The sequence below is a fragment of the Dasypus novemcinctus genome, chromosome 3 (assembly GCF_030445035.2).
Source record: "Dasypus novemcinctus isolate mDasNov1 chromosome 3, mDasNov1.1.hap2, whole genome shotgun sequence".
In the NCBI taxonomy this organism is placed as follows: domain Eukaryota; kingdom Metazoa; phylum Chordata; class Mammalia; order Cingulata; family Dasypodidae; genus Dasypus; species Dasypus novemcinctus.
The window spans coordinates 137,861,078-137,880,663 of record NC_080675.1 but is presented as its reverse complement, the minus strand read 5'-3'; the positions used below and the strand labels follow the sequence as shown (position 1 = coordinate 137,880,663).

The following is a 19,586-nucleotide window of genomic DNA, read 5'->3' as shown; positions in this document are numbered from 1 at the left end:
CTAACAGACTATGTAAAGAATTCTATAAATCAACAGAAAAAGATAGACACTCTAAAAGTAAAATGGGCAAAATAAATTAAGTGCTTCACGAATCAGGATCTTCAATGGCAAATAAATATGAAAAGTACTCAACTTAATTAGTCTTCAGAGAAATGAAAATTAAAACCACAGTCAGCTACTGCTACATACCCACCAGAATGACTAAAACTAAAAAGACGGGGGGAAAAAAAGTGAGCATGAGGATGTGAAACAATTAGAACTTGTATGCATCACTGATGAGAAAATAAATTGTTACAACTACTTTAGAAAACTGTTTTGATAGTCCCAGTTAAAGCTGAACATCATACCCTAACGCCCAGCAATCCAATTCTGGGTATATATCCAACAGAAATGCTTACATGTGTGCATTGAAAGACATATACAAGAATGTTCATGGAAGTACTGTTCATTATAAGCCCAAGCTCAAAGCCACCTAATCGTTATCTGTATGGATAAATTGTGGTCTATTTCATTTATACAATCAATGAAAATGAGTAAACTACTGTTATAAGGCAACAACATGGCTGAATCTTACAAATATAATATTGAATAAAGAAGTCAGTCACAAAAGAGTACATACCTCGTTATTCCATTTATATAAAGTTTAATAAAAGGCAAAACTGATGCAGAGATAGCTGAGGAAGCCTTATATAAAAAACCATCTTAGCAGACTGGAAAAAGAAATTCTGCTGGCCTTGAAGAAGGAAATAGCCGTGTTATAAACTGCCTGTGGAGAGAGCCACATGGCAAGAACCTGAGAGTTAAGAACTGTCTCCAGCTGAGAGCTAGCAAGAAAATGATGACCTCAGTGATATAGCCACAGGGAAATGAATTCTGCCCACAACCTGTGTGAGCCAGGAAGCCATTTTTTCCTGGAGCCTCCATATGCAAACATAGTCCAGCCTAACCTTGATTTCAGCCTTGGAAGATGCTGAGCAGAGCCTGGACTTCTAACCTAAGGAAGCTAACTTCAGATGGTGGCAAAGTTGTTGGTACCGTAGAGCACAGTGTTTTGAAGATGGGGGAAATAGAGTATGGGGAAGCCGACCTATATCACAATGACGTACAGGACAAAATTGCACTGGAATGTGAATGTACAGCTCCAGAAAGTGTAAGTGGAAAGGATAACTTACCTTTTTTGAATACAGTGTTAAAAGATTCCAGTGTGTAAATTATATAGATTTCCCACATCTGACAATAAGTGGATGTGAATCCGGGATCAGATGTCAGAGAGCAGACTTTCTTTTCATATTTCTAAGAAATTTGATCTCCCTTCACATAAAAGGAGACTTGGATAGAAACAGGAGCTAAAAGAACTTGGTGAGCTTTTTTCACACTGGAACAGTCTACAGAAAAATGTCCTAACTTACTCTGATTAAATGGTGAAAATGTACCAAAACATTCTGACAGAACTAAGCAAGGAAATGTGGCCCTCTTTCAAATCAAGCAGTAGAAAGGGAGAGAAAACATTAGATAGAATTTGTTCCAGTAAATCTACATCTGTAAAAAATGTGTGTTTACAGCCCTCACTTGGAAGATGCTCTCTATGATGTCGTCACTGTGGGAGCCCTAGCTGCCAATTCTCAGGGATTTAAGAATGGTGACCTTCAGAAATTACTTAATAGATATGAAACAGAAAGAAGAAATACTGGATACCAGTTTATTTACTATTCACCTGCAAACACAACCAAAGCAATAGAAGTTCTCAGCAACATCAGTCAACTACAGCCTTTTATAGCAATCCATGCACACCTACTTCTTAATTCTACGAGCCAGCATTCTCCAGACAGCTTTAAAGACAAAATTCTTTAAAGATGCTTTCAGAAGAAACAGAGCTTTTTATATACACCTTCAAGGGTCAGCTAATCAGGAGTGCTCTTTTAGCACTCCATACTTCCAGGCCAAGTGATATCCTTAAAAAAAAAAAAACCACCACCCTCCCAAAAGAGCAACACAGAGGAGAGCTATCTCTAGGACTCACCTGCTCCTGTGAGAAGGCAGAACATCCCACATCATTCAGATTACAATGAGGAAGAGGGATAGGGTGTGGGCCAATGTGGGAAAGAACCTGAAATGCATTATTGCTGTGGTGGATAGGCTGATAGAAACAACTGGCAGCAGTGAAGGCAGTGGCAGCAGCAGCAAAGATGCAGAAAAGTACCCTTGATTAGCAGACTCTATCACATCTCATCCAAGGGAGGACTGGTATAAATGGTTATATCCCTTCCTCTTTACTCTGAAGGACTGCATAGAAGTGGTGAACTGATCCAAGCAGTCCTGACATTTGTGCTCCTTCAGGAACTTGCATTCAGTTTGCCTCAGTGTTTGATGCTGACCCTAAGGAGAGAAATCATCTTCAGTCAAGCACTTGCTGAGTTGGTTTGTGGCTTTATTATCAAAAGCATGGCCCTGGCTTCCTGTGGCAACTTCACACTGTGGGGTTGATAGTCCAATATGAGGGACTGCTAAGAACAGAAGTGATGAAATTGGAATGCTATAGAATATGGCTGTCGACATTTCAGACTTGAGGAAAGTGGCATTTAAAATAATGGAAGCCAAATCCAATAATGTGTTTCCAGTTATAACAGGAAGGCATGAATGTTATGTGATGGCATCAAGCTTCTAGCTAAAAGGTTTAAATCACTACCTTTATAGATTAAAGAAGGATAGTTGCTTCATGTGCATCCAATACTTCTTAATGTTGGAACCAGTAAATAGAAAATTCTTGGTGAAAGGTTTAGAGATGCATATTTGCAAGAAAGTATTAATCAGGTAAATTTTGAACTCCTGAAAGAATGTTACAAGATGTTTATGGAAAAGATGTCTCCTGATTATATTTCACATTTTCAAAAACAATTTAAAAGGTTCACTAGAAAATCTCCATCAAAATATCCAAGCCAAGAAAAGAAAGAATGTGAAATGTGGCTGGCTGCCATGATTTGTCACAAACTAAATGGTATTTGTTTACCCATTGTAAAAGTGCCAAAAGACAGGACATCAATGTCAGTCATGCTTGAACAATGCTCAGTCTTGAGAGATGAACACCATTTGCCCAAGGACTTCTTTATATAGCACTGGATTGTATAAGAAAAGGATACTGAGGAACATAAAATGCAGAAAGTACACTTTCAGCATGCTGTAGCTGATGGCTTTCCCCAAGTACTGTAGACCTCCAGAGGGGACTTATGGAAAAGATGACACCCAAGTTTACAAGGATGTAAATAAATAGTAATACAAATACATTTCAGTTGTATAATAAAAACAAACAATATACAACAGGCAAAACTTATGGTTACAGAATTCAGGATAATGACTACTTTGGGAGGCATAATTATTGAGGCGGTCTTCTAGGGTGCTGGCAGTGTTCTGTTTCTTGATATGGGAGGTGGTTACATGGGTTTGTTCAGGTTGTGATGATTCATGACTTGTGAACATTCCTGTATTTTATACTTTGGTAATTCAGTTATACTTCAAGTAAATGTCAATATTTAAAGTGAAAAAAAGAAGTTTAGATAGGCGTTTCCAGCTTGCATATATTTTTGGGATTTCTTAGAGGACATGTATGACTAGTGATGGTATGCTTGCTTTTTATTCTGGTTGTTGATGTCATGGATGATATATGGGGCTCCAGATAGTTCATTAAGAAATCTAGTTTCTTTATCCATCTGAAGTGTTTTCCTTTCCTGGCAGTGGTTCCAGTTGTAGCTTGGCTGCTGGTCTTGAGTCTCTTGGATTAACAGATATCAGAACGCTAGTTCGATTAATGTGCTTGGCTGCAGCAGGGAGAGCTGGTCTCTCCACCAGCCCTTCTGCCATGGCGAGCACCTCAGAACGTTCACGAGGTGGGCACAACAAGGCCAACAAGCCCATCTCTTGTCTTGCTTATCTGAGCACAGCAGTGGGATGCCTGGCATCAAATACCCCTAGTGCTGCAAAACTTCTGGTACAGTTGTGTACACAGGTAAGCTAGCTTCAGTGCTTTTCCTGTTGCATTGCTTATTTCTTACTGATTTTTTTTCATTATTACCTTTTTTATTAAAAGATACATGGATCACACAAAATGTTACATTAAATAATATGAGGTTCCCATATATCCCATACCCCACTCCTCCCACATGGACAATTTCTTTCATTAGTGTGATACATTCATTGCATTTGATGAGTACATTTTGGATCATTGCTACACCATATGGATTATAGTTTATGTTGTAGTTTACACTCTCTCCCAGTCTATTCAGTGGATTATGGCAGGACATATAGTATTCTGCATCTGTCCCTGCAATATCATTGAGGATAATTCCAAGTCCCCAAAATGCCCCAATATCACACCTCTTTTTCCCTCTCCCTGCCTTACTGGTATTCCACTATAGAAATATTGTGACTCTGACTGATTTTTAAAGCAGGATAGTCTTCTCTTTGTTCCAAAATTATATGGAAAGATTAAACCCATTTGTTCCAATTGCCTCTTCAGAACTTGATTTCTGCTGCAACAGGTGTAAATTTAACCACAGTCGATGACCCAATTCAACGAAAGTTTCTACCCAGCTTTCTCCGAGGAATTGCTGAAGAGAATAAGCTTGTAACTTCCCCAAACTTTGTTGTAACTCAGGCCCTTGTGGCATTACTAGCAGATAAAGGGGCCAAACTGAGACCTAACTATGATAAGTCAGAAGTTGAAAAGAAAGGTAGGTGTCATACTATTTAAATATACAGTCTTCTTATCATCTTGATTCATGTTTTTAAAAATGTTTTTACATTTCGGTACATGATGAATTACATACATGTAACCTTCTTAAGATCATTAAAGAAGTGCATGGATGCTTTTTCATTATTCATGGAAGCAAATATTAGAAAATGTACCAAATTAGTCTTCTTAAAGATTATGGTTTGAATCACTATCAATAATAATCCTGACAGGTTTCCTTAATAAAATTTAGATACAGTGTTGTTTTTCTCTTTGTCTTAAGATGGTAACACTTTGAAGGGACTGCTTAATTACTACTGTCTACCCTTCTCTTCATCAGAACCATCTGGCCAAGAGAGATGGGCTTTTGGATCCATTAGTTCAGTTCCTTGACTGACTGCTAAGATCTCTTTTGAGCAACAGAATTCAAACTCTTATTTTAAAGGTCATGCTGCCTAAGCCTGGCCTTAAAATTATGTCTGCTGCACTTCTAGTCTACTGTGTCCCGAGAGCAAAAATGTATATAAAATGTATATTTGTAATGAATCAGAGTTTAATTTATAGAATTTGATGTAAGGCAAATGCTTTATACCTTGTATGCCTATCTTAGTGAAATGATTACTTGCAAAAGTATTTTTAAAGATGTGGGTTAACCCATTTTTGTTTGTTCATCACCACCAGCTCTTACCCGGACATCATTTCATTGTTTTGTTTAAGCAGGTTTAATTGCCCAATTGTATGCCCATCCTTCCTATGATCCTTCTGCTGTAGGCCCTCTGGAGTTGGCTAATGCTCTGGCAGCCTGCTGCCTGTCCTCCAGGCTGTCCTCACAGCATAGGCAATGGGCTGCTCAACAGCTAGTGCGCACTCTTGCTGCACATGACCGCGACAACCAAACTACCCCTCAAACTCTCGCTGATATGGGAGGAGACCTCAGAAAATGCTCCTTTATCAAGTTGGAAGCTCATCAGAACAGAGTATGTATTCTGAGCCCAAAGTGTGTTAATCACCTTATGTAAGGTAAACTAGTCTCTGCCCTTCCCAAAGAGTTCATTGTTTAGGTCTCTCATTCTAGCTTTCTCTTGGACTAAATTGCCAAGATTTACCTGGTAATTACCAGCTCTCCTTTCTTTGTATACTGGGTTGGCATAAATAGTATATACAAATCGGAAAATGGGATGGGAAATGAGAAGAAATCCGGAGGACTAGTCCCACAAAAGATGAAGGCTTATACATGCCAAAGGAAAATAAATTTAGCTTTATTATTTTAATCTTATCCATTGGCCCTGGAGCAGTGATAAGGGCAGTTTAGGAAATATAGACTGACCTCTATTACTTAAACAATTTTAAAATCACTGCTTAGTCTTTGTTATTTACTTTGTAGAACATAGAAATATGTAAAGTATTTTAACATATTTAATCAATATTCTAACAGATCTCAGGTAACTCAAAGAGAGTATGGGCATCATACTTTAAAGCTACACTTCAAATAGGTATATATTTACAGGCTATTCAAAAAAAAGAATTTTGTTTCACAATAGATTGGTTTTCAGTTTTATAGTACTTTTGGGGCCTGATTTAATCATCTGAATCAAAACTAGTTCAGATATTGTTGGATTCATCTTTTTCAACTTTTCTAGGTGATGACATGTGTTTGGTGTAATAAGAAAGGTCTCTTGGCCACTAGTGGCAATGATGGCACTATCCGGGTATGGAATGTCACCAAGAAACAATATTCACTGCAGCAGACCTGTGTGTTCAACAGATTGTAAGTGCTAACATTAGCCCTATTGTTTAACATTTTAAATTAGAGAATCATAAATATAACTCATTTTGGTTGTGTTATATATTTTTATAAAATAACTAATCAAATGGTAAACCAATAAAAAAAGATGAATAGAACAGTATTTTCAGAAAATATTTGGTAAATATTATTTAAATATGAAAAACAAAAAAATTGTCACTAATGTTTTTTTGTTTTGTTTTGTTTTGGCTTATTTTTCATTTAGAAAAGTCTAACCATATCTGTAGTGTGTATTTTTAAATTTACACAGTAGTGATTCAGAATATGTATTTTTAAACTATCTGCATATATCTGGACTTATTCAGAATTAAACCAAGATTCTAGTCTATTAGCAGATAAATGTTCACTTATGTAACACAGCAGGCTGATTTTCCATCAGTCTTTAAGGACTGTCTAGGAATTAGAGTGATTATAGAGTTCCTGTGTCAGAATGTAGTATCCTTTTATAGTTTTATAGCCAGCTATAGGTATCTCTTTTCTGAGGACTTCCCCAGAGATTAAGCAAACAGGAATCAATGTGCTCTGAATAATAGCCATATATATAACCCATACAAAATCAGAGTGACTTTGTTGACTAATTATGTACTACATTAAATGATGAATAGTTAAGAATCACTGTTTTACAACACTACATTTTTCGCATTATGCCAAACACTAACAAATACTGCTAGCCCAGCTATTGAAACATAAGACTTTTTTATTATGTCCTCTAGTCTATCTGAAATCCTTATTTTAAGGTTTGGGGTTTAGTTTCCTTATGGATGATGGGGATTAAAATTCCATACATATCTGTTATTTTCTAGGGAAGGGGACGCTGAAGAAAGCCTGGGATCACCCAGTGATCCAAGTTTCTCACCTGTTTCCTGGAGTATCAGTGGCAGATATCTAGCTGGGGCTTTGGAAAAGATGGTGAATATCTGGCAAGTTAATGGTAAGGGTCATGTAAATGCTAGTAAACTACTGAAAAATACTTTTTTAGCAGCCGTTTACCCAGCTTTTCTCTCAGCCTTCTGAGTCCAAACAATGGCTTCTCTTTACATTGAAACTCAACAGCCAAAAAGCCTACATGTGCTTAAGTTAGGGAGGAAATGCTCAGTTCTAGACCTTCCTTTCTAGGAGTTTCAACCAAGCTGGTAGCAGTAAGTTAAAAGTTGTTTCATATACTACTAAATGTTCAGAGTAAGGTTTGAGTAAGTAGTGATCACAGAATTTTAAGCTTTGTATTCTTTTGAATGCTTTATATATTTCCATTAAGTTTGTTTGCTTCATAGATATTAAATCTTGCCAATTTTTATTGTACCTCTCTGGAAAGCAAAATAATTATAATCTTGGGCTTATTAGTACTTCTGTTCATTTTTACATATTTGAGGGATAGCTGTTTTATCCCACATATTGAAGGAATAGCCTGCCTTAAATGTAGGTACATGTTAATTTTGTTTTCAGTAACTATTGTGAAAGCACTTGTTTGACATTTGTACTTTGTGTATTTTCCTTAACTCTCTTCTCTATAAAGCTACCATTTATGTTCCTATTAATAGTTACAGGAAAGCCTATTCATTCGGTAATTATTTATAATATACAAACTAAGGATCTTGCCTTTTTAGTTTTCATTGGTAGTTTTATGAAATTGGGAACTGCTTTGAGTATATATTAAAGTTAGGTAATCTTTATCTTTGTTCTTATTACTATATTTAAGAATTAAATAACAACTAGTTAATATTTTTCCATTTCTTAGGAGGAAAAGGATTAGTAGATATCCAGCCTCATTGGGTATCTGCCCTGGCTTGGCCAGAAGAGGGTCCAGCTGCAACCTGGGCAGGAGAGTCTCCAGAATTATTGTTGGTAGGACGGATGGATGGCTCTCTGGGACTTATTGAAGTTGTTGATGTGTCCACTATGCAACGTCGAGAATTGGAGCATTGCTATCGAAAGGATGGTGAGTGACTGGACTTGTGTCTAGTTGAGAAAATTCCCTGTCCTCCAGTCAAATTGACTTAGCTTTTTGGTACTTGCTTTTAAAAATGCTGAGTCAATATTATTTTTGGCTTTGTTTTCTAAATTGTAAACTGTCCAGTTGGTGCTTTAATTTTAGTTACTAAATTGATAAGTATTTTTTTCTCCTAATCCCTACTACTCATCCCTGCCAAAATAAGAACTAATAGTTTTATAACATATTGATCATTTATCCTTTGCGTATAAGTGATTTAACATTTATATTTGGCTCCAAAGTCTCTCTTGAAAGTTAGGAGTGTCTAAAAGAGGAAAGATTGGTACAGTTGAAATTGTTAACAAATACGTAAATTGAAGAAACGGGGTAGAGGGGTGGAGGTGCGATCCTGGTCTGGCAAGAAAGGAAGGATGTCTACTTTCATTCACTGTGTTCCCTTTGGATGTGTTAGGCATCTTACTAGGATAGTTTTTGTTATTTAGTTTTGGGAGTGGGGTACTTAACAAAATAGAGCAGCAGTTTTTAAAAAATAACTTAGGTGTTTTTCTCTTTTTGCTAGGTAGTGCCTTCCAAAGATGCAAAATTTAAAAGTTTATATAAAGCTTTACCATCAAAAGTCTTTCTCGCATCCACTCAGTTTCCATCTCCACTCTAGCCCCACAGATAAATACTGCTTTTTATTTCTCTTGTAGCCTTCTAGTATTTAATCTAAAGAAGCAAATATGAGTATAGATTATTAGAATAGGACACATTTAATAGAGTATGGAAACACGTTGAATAGGAAATATTAAGCAGAAGGAACAAGTAATTTGTTTTGTTTCGTTTTCTTTTTGTTTTTTTGTTTTTTTTAGGAGGTATTAGAGATTGAACCCAGGACCTCATACATAAGAAGCAGGGGCTCAACCATTAAGCTACATCTACTCCCAAATGAGATTTTATTTTTTGTTTGTTTATTTGTTTGTTTGTTTTTAGGAGGTACTGGGTATTGAAACGAGGACCTCGTACATGGGAAACAGGCGCTCAACCACTTGAGCTATATTACTCCTGTAATTGTTTTCTATGAGTTATTTCATTGTTGTTTCATGGTAGAATCTGACCCAAAAGGAAAGAATTTGATAGAATGACTTAAAATCAACAAGGGAATTCCATTTTTGTCTCTCTTTTTGAATAACCACCTGAGAAAGCATGAAAGATTAAAAAAAGAGGTAGTCCCTATTACTTATAAATAATACTTTAAAAGGGGATTACATGGAATCCCAACCTTTTTTTTTAATGTGGAAGTGTTTTTAAATTTTTTGTTTTTCTTTTTCTTTTTTTTAAGATATATAAATTGCACAAAATGTTGCATTAAAAAATATAAGAGGTTCCCATATACCCCACTCCCCACATCCCCCACTCCTCTCACATCAACAATTTCTTTCATTAGTATGGTAGAATCCCTACCTTAAGCCTACATTTTGTCTAAGTACATTAAAGAGATGTTTGGAAACTTAGTTTTGTTAGTTTCATAATTGTAATAGCATTTATGTTTTAGAATCTTTGTTAAGTCCAACAATGAATGACAAGTCTCCTTTTTCATTTTGTTTTAATCATATTAGTGTCTATAACGTGCATTGCTTGGTTTAGTGAAGACAGACCATTTGCAGTGGGATATTTTGATGGAAAATTGTTAATGGGAACAAAAGAACCACTTGAGAAAGGAGGCATTGTTCTCATAGATGCACATAAGGTAAAGTATCTTTGCCAAATGACTTTTTCTAATTTTTACTGTAGTAGTGCTTAATATTAGTTTCTTAAAAAATCTTTTTTACATCAATCAGTTATTATTGAATATTGTTACTAAAATATAGTCTTTGGACCATTGTAGATACATAGAAAAGTTGATGTAAGAAAAAATAGTCAAGCCAATAAAGAAGTAAAACCCAAAACAGTGAAAGAAGAGCACCCTGGGAATGCTTCCTGTTGAAAATAATCTCTGTTAATATTTCTCTTGCCAGAAATTACACCCATGAAGAATGATTCCTTTATCTTAAACAGAAGTTGCCAATTCAATTGCTTATAGGTCCATCTAAGCAGTAGCATAAATGCATAAAGCCAGGAGTTTGAAAGTGTGGAGGAGGCTAAAAAAAAAAACAGAAAACAAAACCAAATAAAAGAGTATAGTGATGATAACTATAGAAACCTAAAACATGTCCCAGACTCATACTCGCAAATGCTATCATGGTGTGAGGGGAGTTTTTGTATATATTTTTAAGTTTCTTTTTTTAAGTTTGTAATAATTATCAGTCAGTAAAAATAACTCAGTAAAATATGCAAATGCCAGTGAAAGATAAACATATTCCTTTTGAATTGGAATTTCATGTCATTCATTCAACTGCCATTTACTGAGCTATGAATACAGCAAATGTTTATAACGTAGACTGTATTAAAAGGTGAATGGGTCTAGTGATGGTAAGTGATATGATAGTATCTGATTTGCATAAATGTTGATTTCAAAGTTATTGAGTAATAGAAATTTAGGTCGTAAATTATTGATTTAAAGTATTTATTTGTTAAAGGCACTGTGAAAGAAGCATTACTCTGTTTTTGTTTTTGTTTTTGTTTTTCTCTCCCTGCCATTTTAAGGATACTCTTGTTAGTGTGAAGTGGGACCCAACAGGTCATATTCTTATGACATGTGCCAAAGAAGAAAATGTGAAACTCTGGGGGTCTATTTCAGGATGCTGGTGCTGTCTGCATTCACTCTGTCATCCATCTATTGTAAATGGCATTGCTTGGTGCAGCCTTCCAGGGAAGGGATCCAAGTTGCAGTTACTAATGGCTACGTACGTTATAAATTTGTGTGTGTATGTGTATTAATTTTTATATTAATATAGACTATTACTTATATTAAATGTGGCTTTTCAGTAATCTTAAACAATGTTTTGCCATTTACTATTTTTACAATGTTGTAGTACTATAAGATCACCTCAGAAAAATAGAGCAACTTTCTGGTGTAAAATTTGATATGTAATCTCCTCATCTCATCATGATGTTATTAGAACACTGGTCCCAGTTGTATGTCTTAGGAAAGACTATAATATATCTACTACAAATTTTTAAAAATAATTTTGTGTTAGTTCTATCATGTCTTGTTTGCTCTTAAAATATTTTTACTTGCTTCTGTATTTTGACATATTGCGCTTTTATGTGATTTTTTAAAGTGGTTGTCAGAATGGCTTAGTATGTGTTTGGCATATTCCACAAGATACCACACTGACCAGTGTGACTACCTCAGAAGGATGGTGGGACCAGGAATCAAACTGCCAGGTAAATATTCTGGTGTTTTTAAAAACCTTATCTGAAACCATATGTCATCAAAGTTACCCTCCCTTGATAACTAAGATACAAGTGTGAATGTTTGTCATACCTTTGTGAGCTCTCTGAATTAATCTCACTTTTTATAAGCCAGAGACACCATTATTTCTTGGTAAGGGAAAATATTCAATATATTAATAGTTTGATTATGATGGTAATGGATATAACTGACACTACAGATAGGCTAGTCCTAAGTTTAATCTTTGATTCAGTGAAATATGAACAGCATGGGAGCATCCCTTGTCCAGAGTAGCTTTTGCTGATACCCGAAATTCCACTATTAAAAATGATTCCTGGGAAGCAGATGTGGTTCAAGCGACTGGGCTTCTGCCCTACCACATGGGAGGTCCCTGGTTTGGTTCCCAGTGCCTCCTAGAGAAGGTGAGCAGGTGCGGCCGGCAGGCATGGAAAGCTCACGCAACAAGTTGACCCAACAAAAGAGACATGAAGAGGAAAGACAGTGTGAGACACAACAAACCAGGGAGCTGAAATGGCACAGATGATTGAGTGCCTCTCTTCTACTTGGGAGATCACAGGTTCAGTTTCCAGTGCCTCCTAAAGAGAAGACATGCAGACACAGAGAGTACACAGCAAATGGACACAACGAGCAGACAGTGACTGCGAACAACAAGGGGGTACAGGGCTAAATAAAATCTTGAAAAAAAAAGATTCCTGGAGGTGTGTAACTCAGTGGTTGAGTACCTGCTTCACATGTACAAATTCCTGGGTTCAATCCCTAGTATCCCCTAAAAAAAAGAAAGAAAAATCCTTTAAACAGAGTTTGCAAATTTAGATGCTTACAGGACCATCTGAGAAAGGAAGCAGAAATTCATGAAGCCAGTAGTGGAAACTGTGGGAGAGGATTGAAAAAACAAACACCAGAGGAGTTCATATAAAGGGCGCAACTGCTACAGAGCTGTCACCCTCCAAAAAAGAAAGACCAGTGTAACTAGGTTGTCTGATTTTTTTTTTTTCTTTTTGATAGAAGCCAGAAATCCAGTGTCTGTTACTATGCTCTATCATAACTATAATAAGGAGGAGGAAGCTTAAAGGTAGAGAGAGGAGGGAGGAGAGGAAAGCTCACTAATGGGGAGAAAACATCACAGAAGTAGAGGTGGGAGCACGAAAGATAAATCTGGTTTGCTTCTAATCTGTGCTTAGGAGCAGCCCTGTGAACAGACAGGCCTTACCTATCCCATTTCTAAAATTCCATTTCTAAAACCTGCAGAGCACACATATAGATTAGACACCATATGACAGAACCATCAGCCAAAAAAACCCAGCAACCTGTTCGTATAGAACCAGCATGTTCAATTCACAAATGTTAAAGACTAAAAATGAAAACCAGGTAAAACTAAAATTAAAAAATCAAAACCCAGATTAAATAGTGGAAGTCAAAATTTTCCTGTCCCTGAGGAATAATTGAAACTTAGAAATGTAGTTATTTCTGACAATTTGCAGGGTAGGAAACTAACTTAGAAGGGTTTCAAAAAAGATAAAACTCAGCTTCAGCAAAGAAGAACCAGATTGATGTTATTTATTCAATCAAGCTAAGTTACTTACAATAGCTGTCCATTTCCTGCTCCCCAGTTTTTTACTGAAATACAAAATTTCCAAGAAGGATCATAAATATTGTTTATAAGTTATTATAAACCTGGTTTATAAATTATGTTTGAATTTCAGTATGTGTTAAAAATAAAAATGAATTGCAGGATGGATATAAGAAATCAACAGGAGCCAAGTGTGTTTATCAACTGCGGGGACACATCACTCCTGTCCGGACTGTTGCCTTTAGTTCTGATGGATTGGCCTTGGTGTCTGGTGGACTAGGTGGCCTCATGAACATTTGGTCTTTAAGGGTAAGAACATTGATTATATTTTATGTAAAAAATTTTTTTGTATTAACTTAAATTTATAAAATTAACCCAGCCAATCCCGGGAATATTTTGTATAAAATATCTTGAATACTGAAGAAGCTTTTTTCAGACTCCACTGCCCTTTCATTTTTCTTAATGATTGATAAGTATTTTTAAAGTCACCCTGGCCTTGGGAAATTGGGTAGTAGGCAAGCAATTGGGCATTGCTGAATTTTGCCAAAATAGATTTTAGGATCTAATTTTTGAGGTATAAATTTAAAGTGTAAATAATAACTAAGGTTAGGTAATGAGTATTGATAAATGTTTCATTTTAGGATGGCTCTGTCTTACAAACTGTTGTGATAGGCTCCGGAGCTATTCAGACCACAGTATGGATTCCAGAAGTTGGGGTAGCTGCTTGTTCAAACAGATCAAAGGTAATGTATTGGAGTTGTATCAAATCATAGGCTTTAAACCTTTAAAGAACCTTACAAATCATATTCCAAGCATTTCACCTTAGAGAGGAAAAAACTGATAGCTAGAAGGGTTATTACTTGCCCAAGATAATACAGTTGTATGGTGGCAGAACCCAAGTCACCTGATTTATAATCTAGTACTTTTTCCATTATAGCTCAGACTTTTGTGAAAATGCTTAATTAATGAATGACTTCATTTCCACCAGAAGTTATAAGGTGGATTTGGACTTTCTGCATGATTTATGAGATATCACCAAACTGTCCCAAAAGAATTTTTCCTGAAGAAAAGGACCATCCCAAAGGCATTTAACTCAAGTATACAAAATATAACTTGACTTTCAAATTTAATGTTCTAGTAAAGAAAATACTAGCCCCCTCTTGTAAAGTAATTCTATAATATGACATTATCCCCTGCAGTTTTGCTTTTTGGATACTTAAAGAGTAGAGCTGGTGTACTTCTTTAGCTTAAAATTTATGTGGATAAATGATATTAAAATAGAGATAAACCTGTATGAACAGCGGTCCTACTGGAGGTAAAATTTAGAAACAGAACATATGCAATATTTTAGTCTGTATAGAATAAACCATAGAGTTAGAGTTAAAGTGCTGCTTTGTTTGTGGACATGTCCCTCAGTAGACAAACAGTAGTACTTTCTCTAGTCTGTCTGTGGCCATGTCAAATTTTTTTGGAAATATACTGGATACCTTTACCTACAAATCCTTTCAAATACCAAATAATTGACATTGTCTCTTTAAGAAGAATCAGTTAGTCCTAGGTAGTTCACAGATTTTATGGTTATTACTCATTCATTCATTTTTACTTTGACAAAATTTAGGACATTTTGATCCATAGGCATTAGAAGTACAGCATAGAATGTCAAAAAAAGTTTAAGTGTTTAATGCAATTAATGAAAGAATTCCTAAGATGCAAGTGGTGATAAGGATTATATCTTATTTAAATGTATCACATGGTGTGATTGATTTTCACCTAGGATGTGTTGGTCGTGAATTGTACAACAGAATGGGCTGCTGCCAATCATGTCTTAGCAACCTGTAGGACAGCACTGAAACAACAGGGTGTTCTGGGATTAAACATGGCTCCCTGCATGAGAGCATTTCTGGAACGGCTGCCCATGATGCTTCAGGAGCAATATGCCTATGAAAAGGTAACATTATACTCATGCCTAGAGATCCCCAGATCCCTCGTCCTTTGGAATTTGAATTACAGCTATGAATTTATCCCTGAAGAGCATGAGGTCTGAGGAAAATAAGTGAGGCTATTGAGGCAAAATCAAATGAAATGTCATGCCTAAAATAGTTGTTCACTAATTCTAAGCCTATTCTCACTTTATTTTAGTGAATGTAAAATAAAAAATAAATCCCAAATTTATATAATATTTCTATAATTCTTTTTCAGATTATTTATTCACTACAAAACTTCTTAAAAAACTATACCTCAAAGTATCATCTGCCCTTTTCTGACCCATGTATCTATTTTTGTGTGGTTTTGCCATGCCAAAGTTGGGGGATGTGGGTGGCATCTTTTCCACTTCCCAATGGAACGAGAAATTATGGAATTTGGACTACAGTTGAGTAGCTGTTGTCTAGGTAGTGATCCTAAAGTGTACTGTCTCTCAGTCTTCAGTAGTCACAGGGTGCTTCCACTTGGTAGAGTTCTTTGGCTGTTGTTTTTTTTTTACCTAGCTACATTAATGTAATCAGCTGTTGCTACACCCAGTTTACTAAGGCATTTACCCAGGTTTTCTTTTCTGAATCACTTCGTCTTTCACAGTGTTGCTCTACTACCACAAGGAAAGTGTCATGTAGGAAGAAAAGATTTTCCTTTTATTGCTATTAGGGTTCTCTTGGCAAAGGAGGAAATATGTAAAGAGAGTGTGTCCTAGGTTTGATTATTTGTTTTATGGGAAAAAAAACTGTAATGAAAATATACTAAATGCAATGTGACATCCTAGATTGGATATCCTGGAACCAAAAGGGGTATTTACAGGAACACTGGGGAAACCTGAATAAAATCTGTGGTTTAGTTAATCCTACTGTACCAATGTTAATTTCCTAGTTGTGATAAATGAACTATGGCTATATAAGATGTTAACATTAGAGGGAGCTGATGAAGGAGAATTCTCTGTACTCTCTCCGAATCTCTCTGTAAATCTAAAATTATTTCAAAATAAAAAGTTTTAAAAAGTGAACTTAAAAAAAATACTATAACAGGCTTTCAGACTCCAGTAGATTAATTTAGGATATTTGGCACAGGCTCTTCAACATTACGTCCTTGCATTTCCTCTTAGCCTCATGTAGTTTGTGGCGACCAGCTTGTTCACAGCCCCTATATGCAATGTCTGGCTTCCCTTGCTGTGGGGCTTCATCTGGATCAGCTGTTATGTAACCCTCCAGTGCCACCACACCACCAGAACTGCCTCCCTGACCCTGCATCCTGGAATCCAAATGAGTGGGCCTGGTTAGAATGTTTCTCTACCACCATAAAAGCTGCTGAAGCCCTGACCAACGGAGCACAGTTTCCAGAATCTTTTACTGTTCCTGATCTAGAGCCTGTTCCAGAGGATGAACTTGTATTCTTAATGGTAAATGTAATATGAGTGGCTATTATTGGCAGCTAGATTGTGTTTGGCATGTAGCAGACCCTCAATAAGCATTTGCTAGCTTAAATAGCTAGAAGCATACCCTTAGAAACTAGAAAATATTTTGCTTTCAAATAATCACTTTCAATCTGACAATAGACTTCTACAGTGACGGGAATTGATTATGTAATAACTGTGGCACTCTTGTAAGCCTGCTGGCTCTCAGTGACATAGTCTCATATTTTCCCATATTTTGTCCTTAGGTGCCTTGTTAATGCTTTTTATATATATACACTTTATTATCTTATTCCTCTTGTGAGATTTTTGCCACATATAAATTCTAAATTATTTGGTACTCCAATTATGTCTTTAATCAACATCAAAGAAGAATATGGCAGCACATTTTAGTTGTCATTTCTTTCTGGTTGTATGTGAGTGTGTCTGGCTATAAAACCTGACGTAGATAAAATGCTTGTATAGGTTAGTATAGGCCAGAACTTGATCTTACAATCCCTTTACTTAGCTAATATTTATATATACATTTAACTTTCTAAATACAAAAATAATATAAAACAAAAAGGGAAAATGAATTAAGGAAAATTATCTAAATACAGAGTATTTTAATCAGAAAGTGTCCTTCCAAGACCGTTTGACCCAACTCTGTTGTTTTGGAGATGAGGAAACTGAAACCAGAAAGATGACATGACCTGTACCAGCTACACAAAGAGTTCACAGGGGCAGTGACTCCCTTCAATATAACATTATTCCTGTGGGTGCTCAGAAAACAAAATGGTTTGATTTGAATCACCAATAATATAGTGATAGTGTAGTGCACGTGTAGAGGGAAATAGTAACAATGCATAAAATCCAGTTTGTCTTGATTGCAAAATTGCTCTTAATGTTGGGGGTGGAGGGAGACACAGTTGTTAGTTAAGAACTGATAAATCTTGACTGCAGGATTGATCTTTATGTGTGTCCTTTTTTGCAGGATAACAGTAAATGGATTAATGGCATGGATGAGCAGATTATGTCTTGGGCAACCTCTAGACCTGAGGTCAGTAAAGATGGAAGATAATTTTATGGTGGTTCTCAGTAAATCTTTTGATGCTAAATGTCTTCGTGTGCCCCCTGTCTCCCATAGAGGCTGGCACACAATTGGTTACTCAATGGAGGCTTGTTGGATGAAACTAATATTAGATGATTGTGACTTTCTAGGACTGGCACCTGGGAGGTAAATGTGAGGTCTATCTGTGGGGTGCTGGCAGGCATGGACAGCTGGCAGAAGCTGGAAGAAACGTAATGGTACCTGCAGCTGCACCTTCATTCTCACAAGCTCAGCAGGTAACTGAGTAAAGAAATGAAGAAACTTGGGAACTGAGAATTCCATACCCCTCAGTGTCAATAACTTAATGTGAGATGAAGCTTGTCCATTTCATAATTTATTGTGAGGAATCACAAAAGAAAGTCATGATATGCAGCCTCCAAATGAAAGTACCCCTCCATGGCTCCCTCACCTATTTGCTCGTTTGTTTTGCACATTGTTCTGCTTGTTGCTTTTGCTTGATATCTGTGCTTGTTGTGCTCATTGTTTTTGCTTGTCTGCTCATTGTTTTTTGCTTGTTGTCTGTCTGTTTTTCCTTTAGGATGCACCAGGAACTGAACCTAGGACCTCCCATGTGGGAGGTTGGCACTCAATTGCTTGAACCACATCCATTACCTGCTCATTTTATTTTGTTTTCTGTTTTTTTTTCTATTCTCTATTTTATTATTTTATTTTATTTTTCCCCCAGAGATGGCTCCCTCATCTATTTTGCTTGTTCTTTGTGCTCGCTGTGTGCTTGTTTTTGTTCGTTTGTTTCTTTAGGAGGCCTTAGGAATCAAATCTGGGACCTCCCATGTGGGAGGCAGGCAATCAACTGCTCAAGCCACATCCACTCCCCCCAAATAAAAGTTTTGTAAGGTTTTTTTAGACTTAAGCTATTTCCCTTAACAAATTTCTAAATTTATCTTGTTTCCAAGTGTAATGATTTAGCATCACAATGCATTAGGACTGCCTCATATATATTTATAGACTCCTAATTAGAGATTCTTTCTTTGGGGCCATAAACTGCTGGTATCTCTAGCCAGATTTAATTGAAACATACACCCCCCCCCCCAAATTTTATTAATCATGGTACTATATTGCCAAACCCCTCTTGAGGCCACTGTTTTCTTTTTCTTTCTTCTCTGTTTCTATAAGTTCCCAGACTACTCTTTCCTATGAATATATATCTCTTCCAGTTTCTTGCTAACCTCTAGCTCAGTCTTTAATCTTTCCTCATTACCCTTTCCTCTTTCTTCTTTTATCTTTTTTGTTGTTAATGTTATTATTTAAACTGCACAATTGGCTGAAATCTCTGTAGATAATATAATTCTAAAGTATCTTAAATTGTCAGTGAGTCTCACACATCTTGGTTTTATGTAAGTAGTTTTATAAGAATCAAGGGCTTGTAGGAACCTCATAAGTATACAGACCCTTCCTCTTTAGGGAATGGATAAAATAATTGATAAAGATGTCCTAGGTATACATCAAATCATTTCAAATTTCGGGTGTTAAAGCTATATAATAAAAGATAATGTATTTAATTGTATGTTTTTTATATTAGGTCATATGTGGTCAGAATTGTACATTTGTCATCCAGGCCAATGGCACAGTGTTGGCTTGTGGGGAAGGAAGTTACGGCAGATTAGGACAAGGAAATTCAGATGACCTTCATGTGCTGACAGTTATTTCAGCCTTACAAGGTAAAATTCTCCTTAATTAAAAGCTGATTAGAAACTAT

At 36.2% G+C, this 19,586-nt stretch overlaps 1 protein-coding gene and 1 pseudogene across 7 annotated transcripts in view; both read left to right on the top strand.

The window, feature by feature from the left end:
* Nucleotides 1–19,586, top strand: part of HERC1 (HECT and RLD domain containing E3 ubiquitin protein ligase family member 1) — a 249,261-nt gene that overhangs the window by 204,829 nt on the left and 24,846 nt on the right. For 6 of the 7 annotated variants that reach the window (XM_058294320.2, XM_058294317.2, XM_058294319.2 and 3 more), the window contains exons 49-64: nucleotides 3,730–4,000; nucleotides 4,511–4,724; nucleotides 5,444–5,700; nucleotides 6,364–6,491; nucleotides 7,331–7,458; nucleotides 8,263–8,463; nucleotides 10,074–10,204; nucleotides 11,101–11,300; nucleotides 11,679–11,784; nucleotides 13,545–13,691; nucleotides 14,024–14,125; nucleotides 15,157–15,330; nucleotides 16,474–16,767; nucleotides 17,753–17,818; nucleotides 17,980–18,105; nucleotides 19,410–19,548. In XM_058294320.2, coding sequence (XP_058150303.1) covers nucleotides 3,730–4,000; nucleotides 4,511–4,724; nucleotides 5,444–5,700; nucleotides 6,364–6,491; nucleotides 7,331–7,458; nucleotides 8,263–8,463; nucleotides 10,074–10,204; nucleotides 11,101–11,300; nucleotides 11,679–11,784; nucleotides 13,545–13,691; nucleotides 14,024–14,125; nucleotides 15,157–15,330; nucleotides 16,474–16,767; nucleotides 17,753–17,818; nucleotides 17,980–18,105; nucleotides 19,410–19,548 — 2,684 coding nt within the window. The remainder of the gene's footprint in view (nucleotides 1–3,729; nucleotides 4,001–4,510; nucleotides 4,725–5,443; nucleotides 5,701–6,363; nucleotides 6,492–7,330; nucleotides 7,459–8,262; nucleotides 8,464–10,073; nucleotides 10,205–11,100; nucleotides 11,301–11,678; nucleotides 11,785–13,544; nucleotides 13,692–14,023; nucleotides 14,126–15,156; nucleotides 15,331–16,473; nucleotides 16,768–17,752; nucleotides 17,819–17,979; nucleotides 18,106–19,409; nucleotides 19,549–19,586) is intronic. The other variant, XM_023591197.3, reaches the window with a different exon arrangement.
* Nucleotides 916–2,196, top strand: LOC139438715 (inositol polyphosphate 4-phosphatase type II pseudogene; annotated as a pseudogene).